Genomic DNA, 24,766 nt, shown 5'->3' on the forward strand with positions numbered 1-24,766 from the left:
AAAGCACAGTCATAAATTTTATTAGGTACAAACTTTTTCATAACCATAATTATGCCTTCTGATATATGAATCTGATTTTTATAGCCTTGAAAATTTTCTAAAAAATTTAAATTTGAAAACAGAAAGCAAAGTATCTCGAGCGAAACGAGAGCAACACTTTTGAAAATTGGTTTAAAAATACATTATCATTGTTGATGTGAAAATATGATTTTTTTTTTGCCTCTAAAATTTTCATATTCGAACAAGTTTTTTACGAAATTTAATTCGGAAAATAAATCTTACCTTTTTGTTCTGCTCACAGCTCGAAAAACACGAAATCAACGACATTCTCAAATACATAGATAGATCTTGAATGATGAACAGATTAGGCATCTTATTAACATCTCCTGATGATCACAACAGAATAGTAATCGGCGTCAATCGATTTTTCAACAAATCTTCATAATATGTACCATTGTAGAAGTTCATAAAACTAGAGGTATTTTTGAAACGATCCTGATCCATGCAGAGAAAAAATAAATACATTATGAAAATGGAAAATTATGGAACTTACTCAATACCTACGTAACAAGTAAGGCAAGTAAGTAGGTAAGTATGTATTATGTTACCTATTTCAAGTTGCGAGACGTCCACAACGAGAAGAATTTTCTCAACGAAATCAAATTTTTTTCCAAGATGAACCACTTTGTCCACGATCACAATCAACATATTTTGTGCAACAAAAATCATCGTCATGAGAAATAATCGCATTTTACGTAAATTTAGCGATCCTGAAATGAAAAAGTTCATCAGCTAAAAATTACGTTATTGAAAAAAAAACACACATTCAATATTCGAAATGAAGATCCATGTCGAAAACAATAAAATTTAAGCTACTGAAATCACTTAAGGACTGAAATCAAAATCTTGAGAAACTATCCATGATTGCCTTTCGATCAAATATTTACCTTCAGAGTGTTTTTTCTTGGACATATTTGATCAAAAAATTTGGAATAATGAGCTACGATGACAATTAATACAGAAAATCACCAATAATCAGCTTCTGAAATTGAAAAATAAATAGGTACCTAATGATATGTACAATATCGGAAACAAATTAAATACGATTTTCTTTCAACAACGTAGGTACTTTTTTCTCAATTGAGCCGGAGTTTTAGGATTAGGAATACACTGGTAACACATTCATTATTTGGTCCAATACTTCTTCGTCAAATTTTCAAACTGTCCTTCCCCTTGCGACCCTTTCAATCGATTCGAAGCAGGGCAGAACTGATTCAGATCCAAAATTTTCTTCAAAGACGATACCTAATTTAGAAAAAAAAAAATTGAAAAAAAATCGTAATTCAAGAACGCATCAACATAAAACGCTGAAATTTTATTCATATACCTTATCTTATCTTTGACCTTCGAAACCGATTGGTAGTCTATGTGATTCTGAAATATTCGGGAAAATCCAACGAATTCTTGAATTTTTCTATTCTGAAAAAAATTATATATATGTAAATAAAAATAAGTACAGAAAACGCAGGTTGAATTGAAATTTAATAACACGATAGATTACGAATAAATGAGACATGATTTTGCAACCAGATAGTTGATTAAGTTAGTTATTTACCAATTCAACAATATCTAGGCAAAAATTCTAGATGAAAGGACGCCTTCAAGTAGGTAGACACCTTTTCATTTATAAAAATTTCAAAAATACGAAAATAATTCTAATATTTTTTTTGCGAACCTAAAAATCGTGATCAATTTAAACCTAACCTCGCTTTACTCTCACATAATATTCATGTTTATTGCATACGTTCGTACAACCGAACTTCGCTTCACTCTCACATAGGTATGTAGATGTACACAATTCGTACAACTGGTACTAACCGAACTTCGTCTTACTGTCAAACCAAACCTCGATTCACTGTTACATAGGTACCTACCTACCTACCTACGTACCTTCGTACAACAGAACCTCTCTTGAGTGAAATTGCTTTTCTTATGAAGTCATGTTATAGTTATTGAATTGTTGACTCCGAGTAATCTTTAAATAATTTCGAATGCATGTAGTCACAATCCACCACCTCAACACCCTTCCAACCTCAAAAACTTTTCCTTGAACAGAGAATGTTTGTTTTTTGAATTTTTTTCTCATCGAATCCGAAAGTATGTACTCAAAGTTGAAAAAATGCTTCGGAAAACTGACCAAAAATAGGTAGGTAACTAAATTTGTTAAATAGACCCAGAAAGAGCAGCAACTCGATTTCTAGCTACCTAAAATAACTTCACGCGTTCAGGTTCTTGAAAAATTACAAAATTCTGCAAAAATCAAAAACCGTGCTGGAGGCTCCAAAATGCCCGAAATGGTGAAATTCAAACCACAGGGGTTCGTTTTAAACGAGACAAAGTCATTCGAGCAAATTTCAAGAATTTCTCCGAGAACAGAAAATTTTTGACGTTTTTGATTTTTTTTCCTGAAAAAAAAAAACTTACTGTGATCGCCTGGAAATTGAGCCAAATATCGATGAACTCGTTCAATGAGTCGAAAATAAGCCAAAACATAATTTCCATCATCCGAAATTGATTTTTACATATCCTGGAGAAAATTGAAAATCGAAAGAGGACTCCGGCCAAAATACACCACTAGCAAACCTATTTCCCTGAAATAAGACCCGAAGCAACATCTTTGGAGTGATCATTTTGATTTCCTCAATCAATTGTTGCAATTTTTGTGTTGTTTCGGAAAATTCAGACCCTCTGAGAACCTAAAATTCGAAATTTTACTAAATGAAGTTGAAAAACCAAGATTTACATTATTATAGCCCTAGTTTCCAGATACTTAGTCGATTGGAGTCTTGTATTTTTCAACTTCAGTTGGTAAAATTTCAAGACAATTTCAACTTTTGAAAATCTGCTGGAGGCTCCAGAATTGTTTGAAAACCACTTCCAATCGACCAAGTATCTGAAAAGTAGGGCTATATAATGTAAATCTTGATTTTTCAACTTCATTTGGTAAAATTTTGAGACAATTTCAACTTTTGAAAATCTGCTGGAGGTTCCAGAATTGTTTGAAATTGACTCAATCGACTTAAACATCTCGTAGATTTTAGTACAGAAGGCTCCAGTCTTACTCAAAATGGTTCGAAATCGTTTTCAATAGATTAGGAAGGTCAAATATAAGGTGTATACCAAATTTCAGCTTTCTGGTTCAATTTTATGAAATGTTCGTTTTCCTCCATTTTCGGCCTTCCTTTTGATTCTCAAAAATTCACATAAAACAGAAAAATGCACTTTCGTGTCTGAAATTTGAGCTGGCGATGTATTTTTGCATGCTCTTTCAATTTAGCTTTATCTGGTTCAGAATCTCTACCAGTTTGGATACCTTCCTCGTGATAGTGGCTCAAAAAAAATTCTGGTCTCATATTTTGAAAAATTTTAGGTTCTCAGAGGGTCTTAATTTTCCGAAACAACACAAAAATTGCAACAATTGATTGAGGAAATCAAAATGATCACTCCAAAGATGTTGCTTCGGGTCTTATTTCAGGGAAATATGTTTGCTGGTGGTGTATTTTGGCCGGGGTCCTCTTTCGATTTTCAATTTTCTCCAGAAGATGTAAAAATCAATTTCGGATGATAGAAATTATGTTTTGGCTTATTCTCGACTCATTGAACGAGTTCATCGATATTTGGCTCAATTTCCAGGCGATCACAGTAAGTTTTTTTTTTCAGGAAAAAAAATCAAAAACGTCAAAAATTTTCTGTTCTTGGAGAAATTCTTGAAATTTGATCGAATGACTTTGTCTCGTTTAAAACGAACTCCTGAGGTTTGAATTTCACCATTTCGGGCCATTTTGGAGCCTCCAGCACGGTTTTTGATTTTCGCAGAATTTTGTAATTCTTTCAGAATGCGTAGAAGTTATTTTAGGTAGCTAAAAATCGAGTTGCTGCTCTTTCTGGGTCTATTTAACAAATTTAGTTACCTACCTATTTTTGGTCAATTTTCCGAAGCATTTTTTCAACTTTGAGTACATACTTTCGGATTCGATGAGAAAAAAATTCAAAAAACAAACATTCTCTGTTCAAGGAAAAGTTTTTGGGGTTGGAAGGGTGTTGAGGTGGTGGATTGTGACTACATGCATTCGAAATTATTTAAAGATTACTCGGAGTCAACAATTCAATAACTATAACATGACTTCATAAGAAAAGCAATTTCACTCAAGAGAGGTTCTGTTGTACGAAGGTACGTAGGTACTAGGTAGGTACCTATGTGACAGTGAATCGAGGTTTGGTTTGACAGTAAAACGAAGTTCGGTTAGTACCATGTTGTACGAATTGTGTACATCTACATACCTATGTGAGAGTGAAGCGAAGTTCGGTTGTACGAACGTATGCAATGCACATGAATATTATGTGAGAGTAAAGCGAGGTTAGGTTTAAATTGATCACGATTTTTAGGTTGGTTCGCAAAAAGAAAAAATTTAGAATTATTTTCGTATTTTTGAAGTTTTTATAAATGAAAAGGTGTCTACAATGTCTACCTACTTGAAGGTGTTCTTTCATCGAGAATTTTTGCGTATATATTGTTGAATTGGTAAATAACTAACTAATCAACTATCTGGTTGCAAAATCATGTCTCATTTATTCGTAATCTATCGTGTTATTAAATTTCAATTCAACCTGCGTTTTCTGTACTTATTTTTATTTATATATAATTTTTTTTTCAGAATAGAAAAATTCAAGAATTCGTTGGATTTTCCCGAATACATCAGAATCAGATAGACTACCAATTGGTTTCGAAGGTCAAAGATAAGATAAGGTATATGAATAAAATTTCAGCGTTTTATGTTAATGCGTTCTTGAATTACGATTTTTTTTCAATTTTTTTTCTTTCTAAATTATCGTTGTTGAAAAAAATGTTGAATCTGAATCAGTTCTGTCCTGCTTCGAATCAATTGAAAGGGTCGTAAGGGGAATTTGACGAAGAAGTATTGGACAAAAAATGTGTTACCAGATCCTAATCCTAAAACTCCGGCTCAACTGAGAAAAAAGTACCTACGTTGTTGAAAAAAAATCGTAATGAAGTTGAAAAACCAAGATTTACATTATTATAGCCCTAGTTTCCAGATACTTAGTCGATTGGAGTCTTGTATTTTTCAACTTCAGTTAGTAAAATTTCGAGACAATTTCAACTTTTGAAAATCTGCTGCAGGCTCCAGAATTGTTTGAAGCCGACTCCAATCGACTAAGTATCTAAGTAGGGCTATATAATGTAAATCGGTTTCAAACAATCTGGAGCCTCCAGCAGATTTTGAAAAGTTGAAATTGTCTCGAAATTTTACCAAATGAAGTTGAAAAATCAAGATTTACATTATAGGTATTAGGTACATATGCATAGCCCTAGTTTCGAAATACTGAGTCGATTGGAGGTGATTTCTGGAGCCTCCAGCAGATTTTTTTTGAGAGTTCCATTTCCTCAAACTTTTACCCAATGAGGTTGGAAAATAAGAATCTACTATTACACTCCGATTCCAAAATACAGAGTCAATCGAAGGTGCTTTCAAGCCGTTCATTTCTGGAGCCTCCAGCAGTATTCTGGAAATTCCAGATTATCAAAAAAACGCTATACCTGAACCAGATTTTTTCCGTACTAAGTATTTGCCTCAAATTTTTTTAAAATGTCACAAAATATTTCCAGCACGAAAAAACAATGACATTTTCGATACGATTCAATGAGCGAATACGAAATGCTGATGCTGTAGCGAGCAAAGTTGCACACGGTACTAGGAAGCAATCGCGCCACTCTAGTAAAAAACCGCAAAATCAGCAGTTTTGAAGAATTTCATCGTCGCGTCGACGTAGGTAAGTATTTTGCTGCTTTGGCTTTGCGCAGATTATCTGGCCACAAACGTACATATGTATGAATGGGTTGAATACGAGAGTAAGATAGCATTCGTTTCTTTCGCTTATTTCTTTTCTGTCGATTTTTTTCATCTATAATTAACCATGATTTAACATCAGTGCGCAGCGCTAGTAGCGATATTAAACCAGTCAAACTGAAAAAGGTTCACATGTAATTTAAAGAACCTCGTGAAATGTGCTGTCTTCTGATGTTTTTTTGTTAATCAAATTTTTAACGGAATCAAAGTTCATTAAAAAACTGGTAAGTAGATACCTTACTACATAAATATGATTAGATTGGTAAAAACTTGATAAACCGGAATAACCGGATATAAAAATTCATGTTAAAGTGAATCTACGAGTGCATTCTTTTTATTGTTAGGGGAAGGAAATTGATGTAGGTAGCAAATTTGGGTGGGGAGGATGAAAAGGGTAAGTACGTTTACATATAAATAATCATGTGAATTACGATGAAGGGTGATGCTGATAGGGTAAGAGGGGGGGAGGGTTGGCGTTATTGTTTTTTTTTCAAATAATTTTGTTTTCGAAAATTCAACTATCGTTACTTAATGTAAAATATTTCTTTTTTCTTTCTTCTCCCACATTTTGAAAATATGTCTCCAATTTTTAACAATATTTTTATTCTTCGATAAACGATACTAAGGTCAGCCTGTCCCCCATTCCTGAAAATTTGACTAATGAGTTGGGAAAAGTACGTGCTTTGTGCTTTGAATTTAAAAAATTGTGAGTTTTTGATAAATTACAGAACTGTTTGGTAAACTGTAAATTATAGTCGAAAAATTTCAATCTAAATTGGAAAATTTTGTCTCGAACCAGTAACAGTTGCAAGATTTATACTCGACAAATCGAAATCGGCAAAGAGACAACTTTTTTTGAAATTTAAATTACGCATTTTTGAAAGTTTTTGCCTTCGCTTCGATCGAGTCTAAATACGAGTATAGTTGCCTAATTCTAAATTTCTGCATCAAGAACATAATATCAGCTGTTTTAACTTTTGAAAATGTCAAAAATAGAAAAATTGACCTATTCTTATAAGAAAAAGTAATAGGTAATTCATTTCTTGATAAATAAAATTTTCAAAATCTTCGGTCATCGCTTTGCTAAGGCTCCTTTGTTTTTCTTTTCCAAAATTGAACTTTCTAAATACCCATGAAAAATACATACTTATTTAAACCAATAGCTCCTCTAATAGAAACAACATTTTCCCCCCTCAAAACATACATTTTTGGAAAAAAGTTATTCTAACATTGTTTTTTCACTCCACAAAATACAAATGGCCCTAGGCAGATAAGTATGGTCGAGCAGCCCCCGAGACCTTCGGAGGTGAAACTTATGTGATGTATAGGTACTCCCAAGATAAGAATTTTCCCCAAGTTTTGGACCTCAACTCTGAGTTGTTCTTGAGTAATTCCTCAAAAAAATCAAAAATCATTTCTAATTTTTTTCTCGGGATTGACTCGGCCGATTTTTTTCAAACTTGAACCAAAGTGTACGTATGCATAAGGGCTTTTCCCAAAAAAATCAACAGCCCCCTCCCACCGGTTTTCCCCCTCCAAAATTTCGATTCAATTTTTGAGGTCCCCCTTACCCCCCCCCCCCCCCCCAACAAGGGCTTTCGGCACACTTTTTGAAAAATATTTTTTGGATGCAGTATTAATCCTTGAACAACATATAACTTACCCAAAATTGTACCTCGGGTGCGCCATAGTCAAATTCGAACAAAACCAACACCACCTCATGAGTTGGGACCTGAGCAGAATTTTTAGGAGGAAAAAAGTCAAATTGACGGATGCACCTGAAACCTTTGTTTTCTACTTGAAAATACTTTAGAGTAACACATACAATCATTAAAAACTCGCCCCACCCACTTTTCCTGGAATTACAGATAGAGGAACTTCAATGTTCTAGGAATGTGAAAAATGGTGAAAGTAATGTTGATAAGTGCGCGGTGTTGTACATTTCAAGTTTGCGTGGGTTAAATAGTAGGTAGAAAAATTCTGAAACATGGAAATGAAAGCTGAAGGGATGTAGATTCTATTAATGTACTTAATTTTGAATTTACAATTATTTATAATGTAATTATAAGCTGTTAAAGTTGGAGAAAAAATTTGTAATTTTGAAATTTTCAAAAAAAAAGGTAAACTTGGCTTTCAAAAATTGGGGGGTAAGTTAAAAAAATTTCAAATGCAAGAAAATGTGACACCAAGTGTAGACTTTTGAAAGAATCGAAAATTTTTTGCAACTGAGCTTTAGTTGGTTTGCAATTTTTGGTTTTAGCAGCCAAAAACGTTGAAATTTTGCAAAAAAAAAAACTGTTATATTTAGTCATTTTTTTTTTCTATCTAAAAATTTTTTCAGAAAAATGGTTTTGGGCTCAAAAGACACAAAATTTTATGCTGTTTCCAAATCACCTCTCGTATACTGGATTTTTCCAATAATAAGTGCCCAAAAATCGTTTTTTTCTAGAGATTACATCAAAATTAGTGATTTTCCAAGTACCTGAATTTTCTAATTTCAAATTTTTTAGGGTGAATTCCGGCGGGGGTGTAATGATTTTGGTTTTGAAAGATGCTAAATTTGATACCTTCTCATAATTTGTTTCAACCAATGGGATAAGTTTGCAACTTCTCCCCCTATGGTGGAATCAGAATGAAATGGAGGGGGCACGAAACCTTTTTCTATGGTAATCCAGCTTTTGAGGGGTAAAAATTGTTTTTTTTTGGTTCTGAATGCAAATTTCATGTCCGATTTGAAACATCGTACCCCTAACGTGGTGAACCGCCACCCCCCGCCCCTTTATGATCCAAAATCGAAAAAAAATTTACATACCATGTGACGTATCGTTTGTTATGTTTTTGGGGACGGTGAATCCGAATATGGACTTAGTTTTTCGATCTGGGCTTCTCTATCCGTTCCACCTCCTCCCTTGCCCCTTCTTCAGCCAAAATTCAAAAAAAAAATTATAAAACCATTGGACATCCGATTACTATGGACAAAACCTAATAATGGATTCGGATTCAGCGCCTCAAAAAACGTATATGAGGATACCCATATTGGTTTATAAACCCATTTTATGATTTTACCCCTTTCCTCCCCCTTTTTCTCACCCTCAGATGACCATAGACAAAAAACTAATATTGGATGCAGATTCAGCGCCTCAAAAAACATATATGAGAATACCCATATTGGGTTTTAAGCCTATTTTCATGATTTTACCCCCTCCCTCCCCATCTCCCCCACCCCCTGATGACCACAGATAAAAACTACCATCGAATTCGGATTCAGCGCCTCAAAAAACATACATGAGAATACCCAATTACCCATATTCGTTTTAAAGCCTATTTTCATGATTTTACCCCCTCCCTCCCCCTCTCCCACACCCCCTGATGACCATAGATGAAAACTACCATCGAATTCGGATTCAGCGCCTCAAAAAACATACATGAGGACACCCATATTGGTTTTTAAGCCTATTTTTATGATTTTACCCCCTCCCCTCACCCCCCCTAATGCCCATAGTCAAAAATTGATATCATATTCAGATTCAGCGCTAAAAAATACTTCTAGTCAGACATATTCCAAAATTACTACATTCAAAGGGACTTTTTTCCTCCTAAATTCTGCTCAGGTCCCACTGTGCTCACCTGTAATAAGGTTAATATGGTACCAACCTACGCCACTGCCATTGAAGTAATTTCTGGAGTATTGTTTATAGTGTTGTCATTTTTAAATGAATATGATGTTTTTGAGTGTCGTTATTCACAAATTCCGATTTAGGGGCAGCGAAGCACCCCCTCCCCCTAAATTTGGGCAAAACTTTCAAAAAGAAACCTGTGGCATGTGACATATCGAATTCTATGTTTTTAGTAAGGTTGAAACCGAATATGACGTCAGATTTTTAATTGGACCCCATCCATGGGCCCCCAACAAATTTTTTGGAGAAATGCCCATGGCAGGAGGTTCATGGGATCTATGGGTGACGTCAATTTGAAAAACTAAGGCTATATTCGTGTTCAGCGATATCGAAAACATACTATTTCATGTGTCACCTGAATGAAACCAAGGATGAGGTCCAATTAAAAATCTGACATCATATTCGGTTTTAGCGTCACCAAAAACATACTATTTCATGTGTCACACGAACAAACTCCTATTTTGAATTTTTACCTCTTGGGACGGGGAGGGGGGTGCTGGGAGCCGTGGGTGGTGTCCAATTAAAAATCTGACGTCATATTCAGTTTCAGCGTTACCAAAAACATAGAATTCGATATGTCACATGCCCCAGGTTTTTTTTTGAAAGTTTTGCCCAAATTTTGGGGAGGGGGTGCTTCGCTGCCCCTAAATCGCAATTTGAGAATAACGATTCTCAAAAACATAATTTTCATTTGAAAATTACAACATTATAAACAATACTCCAGAAATTACTTCAATAATAGCAGTTGCGTAGGTGCCACATTAACCATATTACAGGTGAGGGCCTGAGGGGGTGTTGGTTTTGGTCGAATTCGGCTATGGCGCACCCGAGGTACAATTTTTGGTAAGTTATATGTTGTTCTAGGATCAATACTGCATCTAAAAAATATTTTTCAAAAAATGTGCCAAAAGGCCTTGGGGGTAAGGGGGACCTCAAAAAATTGAATCGAAATTTTGGAGGGGGAAAACTGGGGGGGGGGGGCGGCTGTTATTTTTTTTTGCGAAAAAAGTTACCGCTTAATATCATTAATTTCCGCTCAAATTTGTTTCCAAAGTCTACTCACCCAACTACTAATCAAACCACCATTGATTGTTCTTCTACCCTCCCACGGGGTGAGTGGAGGGTGCTTGATTTTTCAAGTAACACACAACTGAATCATTAATATGTATTTGAAAAACTTATCTGGATGAGTAACATACCGAATAGGATGTTTTCGAGGTCGCTGAATACGAATATGAACTTATTTTCTAGGTCCAACTCCTCACAGCCTCTCTGCCCCCACCCAAAAAAGGGTCAAAATTTTGAAAAATCGTGAAAAATCGAGTGGTTTATCGAATGGTATATTTTCGAGATCGTTGAGTATACGAATATGACCTAATTTTTTAGGCCCAACCCCGCAAAGCTCCAAACTGCCCCAAAAAAGGGTCAAAATTTTGAAAAATTGTGAAAAGTCGTGTGATACGTCAAATAGTATGTTTCCGAGGACACTGAACCCGAATATGAACTTATTTTTCGGGTCCAATCCCTCAATGCATGTCCCTCTGTGTCTTGAAAATGAGGCCAAAATTTTGGAAAATCGCCAAAAATCAGTAAGATTGCTTCTGTTTCTTCGCTTATCTCTTTTCTGACGATTTTTTAATTATAATCTACTAACATGACTAAACATCAGTGCGTAGGGTCAGTAGCGATATTAAACCAGTCAAACTGAAAAAGGTTCACATGTAATTTGAATATTGATCTCGAAAAACGTATTTTCTTTGTGTAATTATCTTTTCTTTTGTTTTTTTTTTTTTTGTAGGTAGGATCATCGGAAATTTTCTTCGAAACAACCTGTACGATCAAATCAAGGTAACTAATTATTCAATCAAAATCATCTGATTTTCATTTTCAAATGAAGTCAAGGTAAATAAATACTAGTATTTATTTACCTTGAATGAAGTGTTTTTCTTTTTTTCTAGTATTTTACTCGTATTATTATTATTTTTAGTTTTAAAATGACAATTCATGATGAGATGTAGGTAACAATATTTTTTGTGCACACTGTAGCACATTCATTTCTATTCTCTGAAATACAATCACAAAGTTCGTTGGTAAAGAGTGATGCTCTCTCTTACTCTCATTACTACATGGTTGAGAAAAGAAAACTACATAGAAATCTTAAGTCTTGAACCGAATTTACTGTTCAACCGTTCTTTTCCATGTTGCAGATGGAAGCTAATTTGACCGACTTCACGATCATAGTGAATAACTTGCAGAGTCTAATAGAGAATTCTACAGATGAAAACGAAGTGGTACAGTTCTTACTCAAGACCATAAAAATCTTGGCAAAAACTACTTTCGCATTATACAGAACACAAATGAAAGAAAATCGAGATTTGAAAATACGGATCGACGAGATGGAATCAAAAATTGAGAAATTGCTGTCGGAAAATCCGAAAAAATTATAAACCATAAAACTTAGCTTGACGAGTATGGAATTTGTCATTTCAATCCAAGATTTTTTTCTGCGTTATCACCTACTATTTATACTTGAATTCATCGTGCCATAGAATGTATCCTATTTTAATAAAAGAATAAACAGCGTTTATGCATCTTGAAATTTCTTACCTTTTTGAGTTTTTGCCTATATCGATGTACCATTCTGTACGAGAGTATCTCCAAAAAACCAGTTTTGAATCTTCGAACTGACGTGATCTGAAGAAGTTCTACGATGACAGTATCAATTCAAGAACAGGTTCAAACTGAAAGAATCGCTTCAAAAATGCCGCATTTACCTACATTCTGGCATCAGCGTTACGAAAATTTGAAATGAAATGAAACATAATCCTGAAATATTTACAATCATCACCACAATGACCAATGAGAATAACAGACGAATAATAAAACTTCAAAATTCACCTTTTTTTTTGACTCCAATATTTTCTAAAGGCAAGAAGCAAGATATAAACTCATCTAGAATTTTCATACCGGTGAATACAATCGCGAAAATGATAGCTTGATGATTTTTTAAAATGCCTTCTTGTTGAAAATAATCCTTCGGCTATCCATTCTTTCTAATGGGAATAAAAATAAAATACTTTCAGTCTGAATTCGGTACATTATGCAGTATCGATTCATAAAAATGCATAAAACGTATCTTTTTACGTATTATTCTGGTCGTTCGAATATTCGATAAACCTGCACTATTCCTTAGAGAGTTCTGCAGTCGAGCCAATTCAAAGTCCAGAAACAGATAATAAAATAACGAAAATCTATTCTGGTTGTTTCTTCCAATTCAAGACAAGTTGAAACCTGTAAAAAATGAATTAGATGACGTAATTTTAGAAACTTATCAAATTAATGGGAGTAATTATTCACTTTACAAAATAAGCAAGTGAGTACTCCAAGTAATTAGGTACCTACGACAGAAACTACACAGCATACTTACATCAAAATTATCAAATCGAAGGCTCAATTTAACCATATTTTAAATTGTAAAATACAACCATCGATCCAATACACGATAGCAATAAATCAAAGGTCACTTTTTTCGTTTCTGTGATATCATCGTGTTCAAACCAATTCTCAAGTCTATCTCAATCGGAAACAAGTCAAAGCTTGATACTCTGAAAATATTCAGGTATGGAGTCTGCAACAACAACGACAATAATGATCAAACCATCAATAAAAAATCTAGTACCTAAGGAAGGTGAAGGTACCCAATTAGCAGAAAAATTTCTGAACCGGACAATGCTAACTGAAAAAGCATGCAAAAATACATCACCACCTAAAATTTCAGCTGTTAAAGTGCATTTTTGGTAAATTTTTAAAAATCAAATTTGAGTCAAAAATTGAAAAAAAATTACCAGATTGACGTAGAAAGCTAAAATTTTGTACATACCCCATTTTCAACCTTCCAAGTCGTTGAGCAGTTCTGGAACCTTCAGTAGATTTTTGAAAGCTGAAATTTCTACGAAATTTTAGCCAATAATTTCAATATACTAACAAGGGAACCTGTTGAGGTGTCACACTGATTTGAACGGGACTGCGATTTTTGAAAAGAGCATAGTCTTAAATCCCCAAAATCAAATTTTCAGCAGCCCAAGTTTATTTTTCGATTTTTGGCGAATTTTTGAAAATTCAAAATTGACTGTTTTTGGCGATTTATGTTTTTTTTTTAATGTACGTACTTGATCAGTAAAAATGGTAAAAATAAGTCCTAAAACTAATATTAATTACCCAAATCCAAATTTTACCATTTTCAGCCATTCTGGAGCATCCAGCGCGATTTTTCAATTTCTCCAGAATTTTGAATTTGCTCCAGAAGGCGTGAATATGCAATTGGGCAGCTAAAAATCGAGTTGTGTATTATACTCGACCTGTTTAACAAGTTTATCTACATTTGAGTCGATTTTGGGAGTGACACCTCAAGAGTGGTTTTTTGACCAGCTATTTTCAAAATTAAAAAATCTAAAAATTCAAAAGATAACCGATTGTGAGGAAATTTTTGAAATTTGTGCAAATAGCTGTATTTCTTCAAGAACTAACCCTCGGAGCGCAAATTCAACCATTTCCAGCCGTCTTGGAGCGAGAGTGACACTTCGAAAAACCACTCTTGAGGTGTCACTCTCAAAATCGGCTCAAATGTGCATAAATTCGTTAAACAGGTCGAGTGTAATATACAACTCGATTTTTAGCTGCCCAACTTCATATTCACGCCTGCTGGAGCAAATTCAAAATTCTGGAGAAATTGAAAAATCGCGCTGGAGGCTCCAGAATGGCTGGAAATTGTGAAATTTGGATTTCGGTGGTTAGTTTTAGACAAAATACAGCGATTCGCGTGAATTTTGATAATTTCCACACAAACGGGAAACTTTTGATTTTTTGTATTTTTTAATTTTGAAAAAAGCTGGTCAAAAGACCTCACTTGAGGTGTCACTACCAAAATCTGCTCAAATGAAGATAAACTCGTTAAACAGGTCGAGTATAATACACAACTCGATTTTTAGCTGCCAAATTGCATATTCACGCCTTCTGGAGCAAATTCAAAAATTCTGGAGAAATTGAAAAATCGCACTGGAGGCTCCAGAATGGCTGGAAATTGTGAAATTTTGATTTGGGGGGTTAGTTACGGTCAAAATACAGCGATTTGCGCAAATTTCAAAAATTTCCTCACAAACGGTTATTTTTTCATTTTTTGGATTTTTGAATTTTGAAAACATCTGGTCAAAAAACCACTCTTTGTCACTCTCAAAATCAGCTGAAATGTGGATAAACTCGTTAAACAGGTCGAGTGTAATATTCCACTCGATTTTTAGCTGCCCAACTTCATATTCACGCCTGCTGGAGCAAATTCAAAATTCTGGAGAAATTGAAAAATCGCGTTGGAGGCTCCAGAATGGCTGGAAATGGTAAAATTTGGATTTGGGTTATTAAAATTAGTTTTGGGAGTTATTTAGACCATGTTTACTGATCAATTACGTACTTTTTCAAAAAAAAAAAAGCATAAATCGCCAAAAACAGTCAATTTTGAATTTTCAAAAATTCGCCAAAAATCGAAAAATAAACTTGGGCTGCTGAAAATTTGGTTTTGGGGGTTTTAGACTATGCTATTTCCAAAAATCGTGGTCCCGTACAAATCGGAGTGTGACAACTCAAGAGGTTCCTTAGTAAACAATTTCACAGTTTTCCAACTTCATTGGGTTAAATTTTGTGAAAATTTCAACTTGCAAAAATCAGCTGGAGACTTCAGAATTTTCCAGTTCATTTTTTTGCCAGGATACCTTTCCAGTAAGTAGGTAAAATGTTCCTCAATCTTACCTAGTTCAATGGTTTTGAAATCCTACTTGTGATTTTTTTCCTTAGTAAAATAAAACAATTTTTAAAAAAATATTATTTCATTGAAAATTCACAAAATAAATACATTTATAAGGAACAGAACACTTAATTCAAATAAAATATCACAAGTAGGCCTGCCATCCGGCAAACAATCGACTAAGATTAATTGGATCTCTGGCCTGTTGAATGAGTCTATTAACTTGGCCCTCAATGGTAGTATATGTGCCTTCGTTTAATCCATGCAATTTGGAAACAACTCCAGCCAAAGCTCTCGGTGCTTGTACATTTGTTTCGGTAACTGAATGAAAAAAAAACCGTATCGAGTAAATTGAGAACGTTGAATAGTTCGTAAGAATTTAGGTACAAAATACCTGGAAAAAAAATTGGTACTTACCGGCAGAAGGAGCGTTGATGTTGTCACGAGAATACTTCTGAACGGAAGCTTTTTTCTCCGGTGTGACGGTCCATTGGTACAAAGGATCGTATAAAAACACTTCTATGGTGGTTTGGATTATGTTTTTGTTTTGTCTCATTACGGCCAGCGTTTTTTCGCAGCATCTGTGACATTCAGTGAACAAGCCATGTATATAAGTGATCTGTTATTCGAGGAATGTAGAAATGATTTTGGTTAAATTTGGAGTGAATTTTACCTTCGGAAAATACCATCGATAGAAAACACGCCCATTCCGTCTTCAATATCGCGAGTTAATCGGAAAGGTATATGTTCGGGGAAGTTTAATAATAATCCTTGATCGAATGCAATTCCTGTAAAATATCGTCAAAATGATATTAAGTATGCAATTATCAGAGAAATCATTCATTTTTTTAGACAGATTCCTATTTTTCAGCTCTTTCAAATATCAACCACACAAAATGTATGGAAGGGGCAGGGAGGGGGTTTTCAAAAGCCACCGACGTTGAGTTTTATTACCAAAAATTAACCAATCTAAAAAAATTAAATTATGACTGGTTGAAAACACAGCAGAAAGTTTATTAAAACTGTTAAATTGATTTCCCAATTATTGAAAATAATCGTTAATTGAGTTTGAAAAAAAATCAACACACTTGAGCAAAATTTTACGAAAATTGCTTAAAAATAGTTAAAATTTCGTAAAACGTCGCAAAAAAGCTCAAACGAAAAGAAAATTATAGAAAATACCGAAAAAAATTGCTGAAAATATCCTCGACAAGGAATTTGCAGGGTATGTTTGAATAACCAAAAAGTTTCTGTGTAGTGTGTGGTGAGTTCTGCGCCAGGAGGTCCCAATAAAAGGTAAATAATTGTACACGAATTAAAGTAACAACCGTGTGTTCATCGAAAATGGTGAAAAAAAATTAATATTGCCATAATTTTATAAAATATCGAATAATTGTGCAAAATAAGGTCAAAACTACTCAAAACATCTTGAAAATGAGAAAAAATGACATCATGTGAAAAAGCAAAATTAGGTACAAGTGTTAATTGCATTTTTCGATTTCTGGAAAATTTTTGAAAACTAAGTGTAAAAAATGACAAAATTTCAAAATGTTACCTTTACCCAGAATTTTTAAATTTAGAATAGACCTCATTTTCGATTCGCCATTCGATTGAAAACGGTTTCGAACATCGTTTCGAACCGTTTTAAAAAGTTCTGGAGACTCCATCAGATTTTTGAAACTTCAAATAAGCTTGCAAGGCTCATAATAATTTTTCTTTTTTTTTTTTTGAAAAAAAGCAACTTTGGTAATTTAAAAAAATTGAAAAATTAGCCTTAAAGTAACAAAATATGGGCAAAACATTTTATAGTCTACAATCCACGAACGTAAAAGTGTTACCCTACTGAACTTTTTTGCTTACTAAAAAAATTATCCGGCAAAATGTAGAAGGGACCCGCGAAAACCCAAAACACATGATTTCAATATTTCAAAATTGCACAATAGGGGGCTGGAGCCTCAAAGGGGTGTATTTATGAACGTGGGCGCTACCAAAAAAATGAAACGTAGTCGTGAAGGGTGTCACCGCCAGATACCAAATATGTGTTTTGTTCTGTTGGAAATTAGCACAAACGGATTTTATTGCACTTTAAATGCAGTTTTTATGCATTTTTATGCATTTTTGATGGTTAAATCGTTCTGTAGTCGTAAGTATGCGCGGCTACCAAAAATTTTTTGTGAAACTGGTTCGAAAAGATTATTTCCAACCGAACTGAAAAAAAAACGGCTGAAAAATACCTGCACAATGACGAGTAATGGCGCAGAGAAGTGGTTGAGAGGTTACCCCCACCCCAAAATTTAGTTTTACATTTTTTCCCCCGAAGTACTCGTGCGACCTATCAAAATGTATTAAAATTTCGCGTAGAATACGATTATACCATTAATTTTTAATTTCAACCCTTCTGTGCCTCTCTCCCCCGCCCTAAATTGTAGTTCGACAATTTTTTTTATGAATAATCCCATGCGACCTATCAAAATGCATCAAAATTTTGCATAAAATCTGAATATATCACTAATTTTGAATTTTAACCCTTGCGAGCCCCCTCCCCCACCGTAAAGTGTACTTTGACAATTTTTTTGCGAATACTCGCATGCAACCCATCAAAATACACTAAAATTTTGCGTAAAATCCGAATATAACATCAGCTTTGAATTTTAACCCTTGTGTGCCCTTGCCCACCCTACAGTGCTCTTTGACAAATTTTTTGTGAATACTCACGTGTGACCCATTAAAATGCACTAAAATTTCGCATAGAATCCGAATATGTCATTAATTTTCAATTTCTACTTTTTTATGCCCCTCTCCTCATCCAATGTTGTTTTTAAGATGATAAATAAAATTTTAAAAGTTTATGACAAAATAAAAATGAAAATTGTGCAACCGAATACTTATTCTTACTAATTATTGTACAGTAACCAAATATTCTTATTTTCTAGAAACTAAAATTTACAAGGGAACCTCTTGAGGTGCCACACTCCGATTTGAACGGGACCGCGATTTTCGAAAAGAGCATAGTGTAAAACCCCCAAAACCAAATTTTCAGCTGCCCAAGTTCATTTTTCGATTACCACTCTTGGGGTGACACAAACGGGAAACTTTTGATTTTTTGGATTTTTCAATTTTGAAAAAATCTGGTCAAAAAGCCACTTTTGAAGTGTCACTCAAAATCGGCTCAAATGTAGATGAACTCGTTGAACAGGTCGAGTGTAATATACAACTCGATTTTTAGCTGTCCAACTTCATGTTCACGCCGTCTGGAGCAAATTCAAAATTCTGGAGAAATTGAAAAATCGCGCTGGAGGCTCCAAAATAGCTGGAAATGGTGAAATTTGGATTTGGGTAATTAATACTACTTTTGGGACTTATTTGGACCATTATTATTGATCAAGTACGTACTTTTTTAAAAAAAAGCATAAATCGCCAAAAACAGTCAATTTTGAATTTTAAAAAATTCGCCAAAAATCGAAAAATGAACTTGCGCAGCTGAAAATTTGGTTTTGGGGGTTTTAGACTATGCTCTTTCCAAAAATCGCGGCCCCGTTCAAATCGGAGAGTGACATCTCAAGAGGTTCCCTTGTTAGTCGAAATCACTGTCTGTGTAATCATCACTCATGGATTCTGTGTTTAAACATGACGTGCAATTACATAGAATACATTTGTTGTCATTTTTTTTACAAGAATAGCGATGGTTTCACGTTAAAGTAAGAATTAAAAAAGAAATATGTACCTACAATTGATGGGATGTTTGGATTCTACGCAAAATTCTAGTGTATTTTGATGGGTCACATGCGAGTATTCGCAAAAAAATTGTCAAAGTACACTTTACGGTGGGGGAGGGGGCTCGCAAGGGTTAAAATTCAAAATTAGTGATATATTCAGATTTTATGCAAAATTTTGATGCATTTTGATAGGTCGCATGGGATTATTCATAAAAAAAATTGTCGAACTACAATTTAGGGCGGGGGAGAGAGGCACAGAAGGGTTGAAATTAAAAATTAATGGTATAATCGTATTCTACGCGAAATTTTAATACATTTTGATAGGTCGCACGAGTACTTCGGGGGAAAAAATGTAAAACTAAATTTTGGGGTGGGGGTAACCTCTCAACCACTTCTCTGCGCCATTACTCGTCATTGTGCAGGTATTTTTCAGCCGTTTTTTTTTCAGTTCGGTTGGAAATAATCTGTTCGAACCAGTTTCACAAAAAATTTTTGGTAGCCGCGCACACTTACGACTACAGAACGATTCAACCATCAAAAATGCATAAAAATGCATAAAAGCTGCATTTAAAGTGCAATAAAATCCGTTTGTGCTAATTTCCAACAGAACAAAACACATATTTGGTATCTGGCGGTGACACCCTTCACGACTACGTTTCATTTTTTTGGTAGCGCCCACGTTCATAAGTACACCCCTTTGAGGCTCCAGCCCCCTATTGTGCAATTTTGAAATATTGAAATCATGTGTTTTGGGTTTTCGCGGGTCCCTTCTACATTTTGCCGGATAATTTTTTTAGTAAGCAAAAAATTTCAGTAAAATCGATTTCTAACGTACTTTTTGCTCCGTCAAAAACCAGAACTCTTCGTTTTTAATAAAAAATTTAAAAATGAAACTCGATAAAAACTTGTACGATTTTTGCAAAAATCATGATCTTTTTGCAGCAATTGCCAAAAAAGTTGAACTATTTTGTAACTTTCTGACCAAAAAAATGATTTTTTGGAAATTGTTGACAAGACAGTGAGAATTTTTGCAATATTTGGCAATAAAATGACAATTTTAGCAAAAGACTATAACCCTCTATTGAATTATTTTTTATATTTATTACTTTATTTATTATTTCATTTTGTTTTGTTTTGTCTTATATCATTCATTTCATTTTATTGTATTGTTAATCATGGTAAAGTTGCTCTGTAGGCTCTATCAATGTAAATGACTATGTAACTGCCGCTTGCGGTACCTTACAATAATAAATTTGAATTGAATTGAATTGAAAAGACATGGATTTTTCGCCATGTTTGTTTCCAAAAAAAAAAAAAAAAAAAAAAAAAACGACACACGTCACAATAAATTTTCTAAAAAAAACAAATTTTTTTAGCAATTTTAGCAAAAAAAACAACCATTTCAGACTTTTTGTTGGAAAACTGGAGAAATAAAAAATCCGCTGGAGGCTCCAGAAAGGTTCGAAACCGTCATCAATCGACTTATTTCAGCATTGTAGATCAATTTGCTGAAATTTTGACCCAAATTTAAATATTCAAAAATTTGCTAAAAATCAAAATATGAATTTCAGCACCTGGAATTTTGGCTGGTGGCACATTTTGAATTCCCTTTTGTCCGGTTCAAAAATTTTCGAGCTGGTTGAAATATTTCCCTGATCAGAAGAATATATATATTTTTATTATATTTTTACACGTTTTTTCGAGAATTCACAATTTTTAGCAATAAACGATGCTTTTTGGCATCTTTAAAAAGATGGCATTTGCGACTATTTTTTTTCGTAAAACGTGAGATTTTGACAATATTAGGAGGGGGAGGGGGAGAGAAGTTGAATTTCTCAAAAATTTGAAAAATCGTTTCATCATTTAATCGTCAAGCTGACTTTTTTGAAACGAACTTTTGAGAACAGTTTCTACTTCAGAAACCTGCGATAAAAGAAAGTCCTATGCCTCCGAAATTTTAAAAATTATCCCGCATTAAGAATATTCCAGAGTTGTAAATGACTTTAATACGAACCGAAATCAATATGAATCACTTCGGCGGTTTTCTCATCGATCAGAATATTCTGCACGTGTCTATCACCCAGTCCAATGATGAACCCAACGATCGAGGTAACTGCGACGCTGAAATCAATTTCAATTCAAAAATTTAGAAAATCAGTTCGATTCTGATCCAATCCACTATACAGAGTCCGCATCTCATACCTATGAGTATACGCGAGCTTTCTCTCGAACCACTTCGTAGGCGAAGGAAATTTTTCCAAAAAGAAATACCTAAATACTGGTTTCAGCGAGTCGCATATTTGGTTATACAATATCAGTTTATCATGATCGCTCTTTCTTCCATTATTCTACCAGAAGAAACACATCAAAATAAAACCATAAAAAAGACAATAGGTAAATCATGAGTCATGACCTATGCATTCAAGGCGAACATTTTTTCGACCTACTTGAAGTTTTGTTCGAACTACGCTAGGGCGCGCATCCTGAGGACGATATATTTCATGAGCACCAAGATGATCAGGTCCTCCAACCAGGTAATCGCCTATTGACATCGTATTCGAGCACCATTCCAGAATACCGCTACGTTGAGATAAAGGTACTACCTGTAAAATTGATCAAATTTCTAGAATATAGCAAAAAACAGCATCTTAATGCACGACAAGAACAGTTCATCTGCCTGAAAGTTACGAGTACCTTGTATGTACGTATGAGAAGTTTACGTTTCGACGTGTGCTTATTCTCGGAGAGTAATTGGTTCATAATTTTGAATACTTGTTGCATAACCGCGTCTTGTCTAATATCGTCTCGTCCCTGTAAATACGAAACATTTTACAATAAATGAAAATTTTCCAATATTAATAATAACTTTAAACTTTGATTGGATACGTGCTTTAACTAATTGAAATATCGTTTCGCCTCTGGTATCGTAACATGTGATTTTTTTAGGAGCGTTGATCCCTCCGACACTTGTGAACTTCTTTTCAATTTTCCTGATACCTGAAAATCACCCAGCAGCATTTTAAGAATCGAATAATTTTTTTTTTAACGCGTAAAAATATAATCATTTTGAGAAACTGCGTAATAATAACCTGTAATCTCTTTGTAATTGGCGATTTTGCTAACGGGTAAATTGACCGTAGGACATAATGCTTTTTCAAGATTTTCAAGTTTATTGATGAGTAACCCGGGTCGAATATTCACAACTGAAAAATACGTAAGTTTTTTCAAGTTCGAGTGATAAAAAAAAGAAAAAGAAATAGATTATAATCAAACAGGCCTTACTAGTGCCACTTCTGCATTGTTTTTCTTTTTCATAAGCAAACTGGATGTAAGCATTCGATATCTTCTGCATTTCGCGAACTATTTCTCCTATTTTTTCGTCTTGGGCGAATCTTTTCATAAATTCGCCAGCGGCCAGGACTCTTTCCTAAAACACAAATAAAATTTACGTAATAAATAAACAGATATTTGAAATCATCGACCTCGAATTGGTTGAAATCAACAGGTCACACAATATTTTCACAAATGTTTCAAACATTTTTCAAAAGGGGGGGGGCTTAATGGGTTATGAGGGCTTGAATCCAAAAAATTGATGGATATTCGAACTCAGCGACCTCAAATTAGTTGAAATCGATAGGTCACAATACACTTTCATTATGTTTCAAACTTTCTTCGAAATGGGGGGGGGGGAGGCTAAAAAGCTTCTGAAGGCTTGAATTCAAAAAATAGATAGATATTCGAACTCAGCGACCTGAAATTTGTTAGAATCGACAGGTCACAATACACTTTCATTATGTTTCAAACTTTTTTCAAAATGGGGGAGGGGAGGCTAAAAAGCTTCTGAGGGCTTGAATCCAAAAAATAGATAAATATTCGAACTCAACGACCTCAAATCAGTTAAAATCGACAGATCACATCATATTTTCAATTTTCATTATGTATGAAACTTTTTTCAAAATGGGGCTGGGGGAGGGTTGATGGGTTACGAGGGCTTGAATCCAAAAAATAGATGAATATTCGAACTCAGCGACCTCAAATTAGTTGAAATCGATAGGTCACATCATATTTCCATTGGATAAACTTTTTTCAAAATTGAGGGAGGGGGGTAAATAGGTTATAAGAGCTTGAATCCAAAAAAAAGACAGATATTCGAACTCAGCGACTTCAAATTAGTTGAAATCGATAGGTCACATCATATTTTCATTAGGTTTCAAACTTTTTTCAAAATGGGGAGAGTGGCTAAAAAGCGTCTGAGGGCTTGAATCCAAAAAATAGATAGATATTCGAACTCAGTGACCTCAAATTAGTTGAAATCGATAGGTCACATCATATTTTCATTAGGTTTCAAACTTTTTTCAAAATGGGGAGAGGGGAGGGGGTAAATAGGTTATAAAAGCTTGAATCCAAAAAATAGATAGATATTCGAACTCAGCGACCTCAAATTAGTAGAAATCGATAGGTCACATCATATTTTCATTAGGTTTCATTTTTTCAAAATGGGGGGGGGGGCTAAAGAGCTTCTGAGGGCTTGAATCCAAAAAATAAGTAGATATTCGAACTCAGCAACCTAAAATTAGTTGAAATCGATAGGTCACATCATATTTTCAATTTTCATTATGCTTCAAACTTTTTTCAAAATGGGGGGGGGTGTCTAAAAAGCTTCTAAGGGCTTGAATCCAAAAAATAAGTAGATATTCGAACTCACCGACCTCAAATTAGTTACAATCGACAGGTCACAATACATTTCATGTTTCAACTATTTTTCAAAATTGGTGGGGGGAGTGGGGAGGGGGGTGTTTGAAGGGGTCTTGTTCAAAATTGTGCAGTAAGCGCAATCTATAATTTTGAAATTACGTAAAAACTGCCAACGAAGTGACTTTTGACGCTGATTTGAAATATATTATATTTTTTAAAATGCTCGTTTTCAATGAAAGGGGACACCCCCTCCCCCAAATTTGAGCCAATTTGAAAAAAAACATTTATCATGCGACATATCGATTAGTATGTTTTTGAAGGCGCTGAATACGAATATAACGTTATTTTTTCGATTCGACCCTTCCCACGCTTTCCAGCACCCTTTTTCAACGAAATTTTGCGAACTGCCATAATTATTTGCGATAATTTTTCGAAAATTGTCTTATATTAGACTCGTTATACTTCACTCAATACCTCTTCGATGACTTTCGCTACGGCTTGATCTTCTTTGTATTCTTCATCTTTTACGTAATTAGCCAGTAATAAAATAAGAGGTAACGTATGATGGGGGTGATCTCTGGCGCATCTCTCTGTTCAAGAAGAAAAAACACCACTAAAATTAGCATAAAATTTAAAAAATTATACAAATTACGAAACGTCTACCATACCTACGACAGTCTTGACGGTGTGCCCGAAACCTTGAGCCGAATAACGAGTAATATGAGCGCTCAATTGAGGCAAAACGGTGATAAACTTATACGAAGGTACTTGCGTCAGTAACTGCTTCATCAACAGGTTCAACTTGCCATGATCCTTATTCTCGACGAACAACGAGATGACTCTGAACATCCTCAGATCATCTTCGCTGTCGATCAACCATCGTAAATAATACCTTTAATCGGGTAGAAAATTCAATCAGTACAATTGCAAAAAATTTAGCAGGTACCAATTCACGTA

The 24,766-nt window shown here is 34.4% G+C and overlaps 1 protein-coding gene and 2 long non-coding RNA genes across 3 annotated transcripts in view; 1 reads left to right on the plus strand and 2 right to left on the minus strand.

Annotated features, from left to right (window-relative positions):
* Window positions 1-287: 287 nt before the first annotated feature.
* On the minus strand, window positions 288-1,044 carry LOC135845807 (uncharacterized). Its single transcript, XR_010558833.1, has 3 exons — window positions 948-1,044; window positions 609-770; window positions 288-495 (listed from the first exon to the last, which is right to left on the minus strand). It is a non-coding gene; the product is annotated as an uncharacterized LOC135845807 (long non-coding RNA).
* A 4,842-nt stretch (window positions 1,045-5,886) lies between these two features.
* On the plus strand, window positions 5,887-12,203 carry LOC135843947 (uncharacterized). The gene is made up of 3 exons (XR_010558416.1): window positions 5,887-6,151; window positions 11,403-11,452; window positions 11,812-12,203. It is a non-coding gene; the product is annotated as an uncharacterized LOC135843947 (long non-coding RNA).
* Window positions 12,204-15,461: 3,258 nt separating this feature from the next.
* The window catches only part of tefu (Serine/threonine-protein kinase tefu), a 65,873-nt gene continuing 56,568 nt past the window's right edge, over window positions 15,462-24,766 (minus strand). Inside the window, exons 43-54 of the mRNA XM_065363028.1 lie at window positions 24,478-24,701; window positions 24,284-24,399; window positions 22,397-22,541; window positions 22,204-22,317; window positions 22,005-22,111; window positions 21,809-21,925; window positions 21,562-21,717; window positions 21,317-21,462; window positions 21,129-21,235; window positions 16,072-16,186; window positions 15,816-15,979; window positions 15,462-15,719 (exon numbers count right to left, since the gene is read on the minus strand). Coding sequence (XP_065219100.1) covers window positions 15,544-15,719; window positions 15,816-15,979; window positions 16,072-16,186; window positions 21,129-21,235; window positions 21,317-21,462; window positions 21,562-21,717; window positions 21,809-21,925; window positions 22,005-22,111; window positions 22,204-22,317; window positions 22,397-22,541; window positions 24,284-24,399; window positions 24,478-24,701 — 1,687 coding nt within the window. The 3' untranslated portion in view covers window positions 15,462-15,543. The remainder of the gene's footprint in view (window positions 15,720-15,815; window positions 15,980-16,071; window positions 16,187-21,128; window positions 21,236-21,316; window positions 21,463-21,561; window positions 21,718-21,808; window positions 21,926-22,004; window positions 22,112-22,203; window positions 22,318-22,396; window positions 22,542-24,283; window positions 24,400-24,477; window positions 24,702-24,766) is intronic.

This window comes from Planococcus citri, chromosome 4 (assembly GCF_950023065.1).
Source record: "Planococcus citri chromosome 4, ihPlaCitr1.1, whole genome shotgun sequence".
In the NCBI taxonomy this organism is placed as follows: domain Eukaryota; kingdom Metazoa; phylum Arthropoda; class Insecta; order Hemiptera; family Pseudococcidae; genus Planococcus; species Planococcus citri.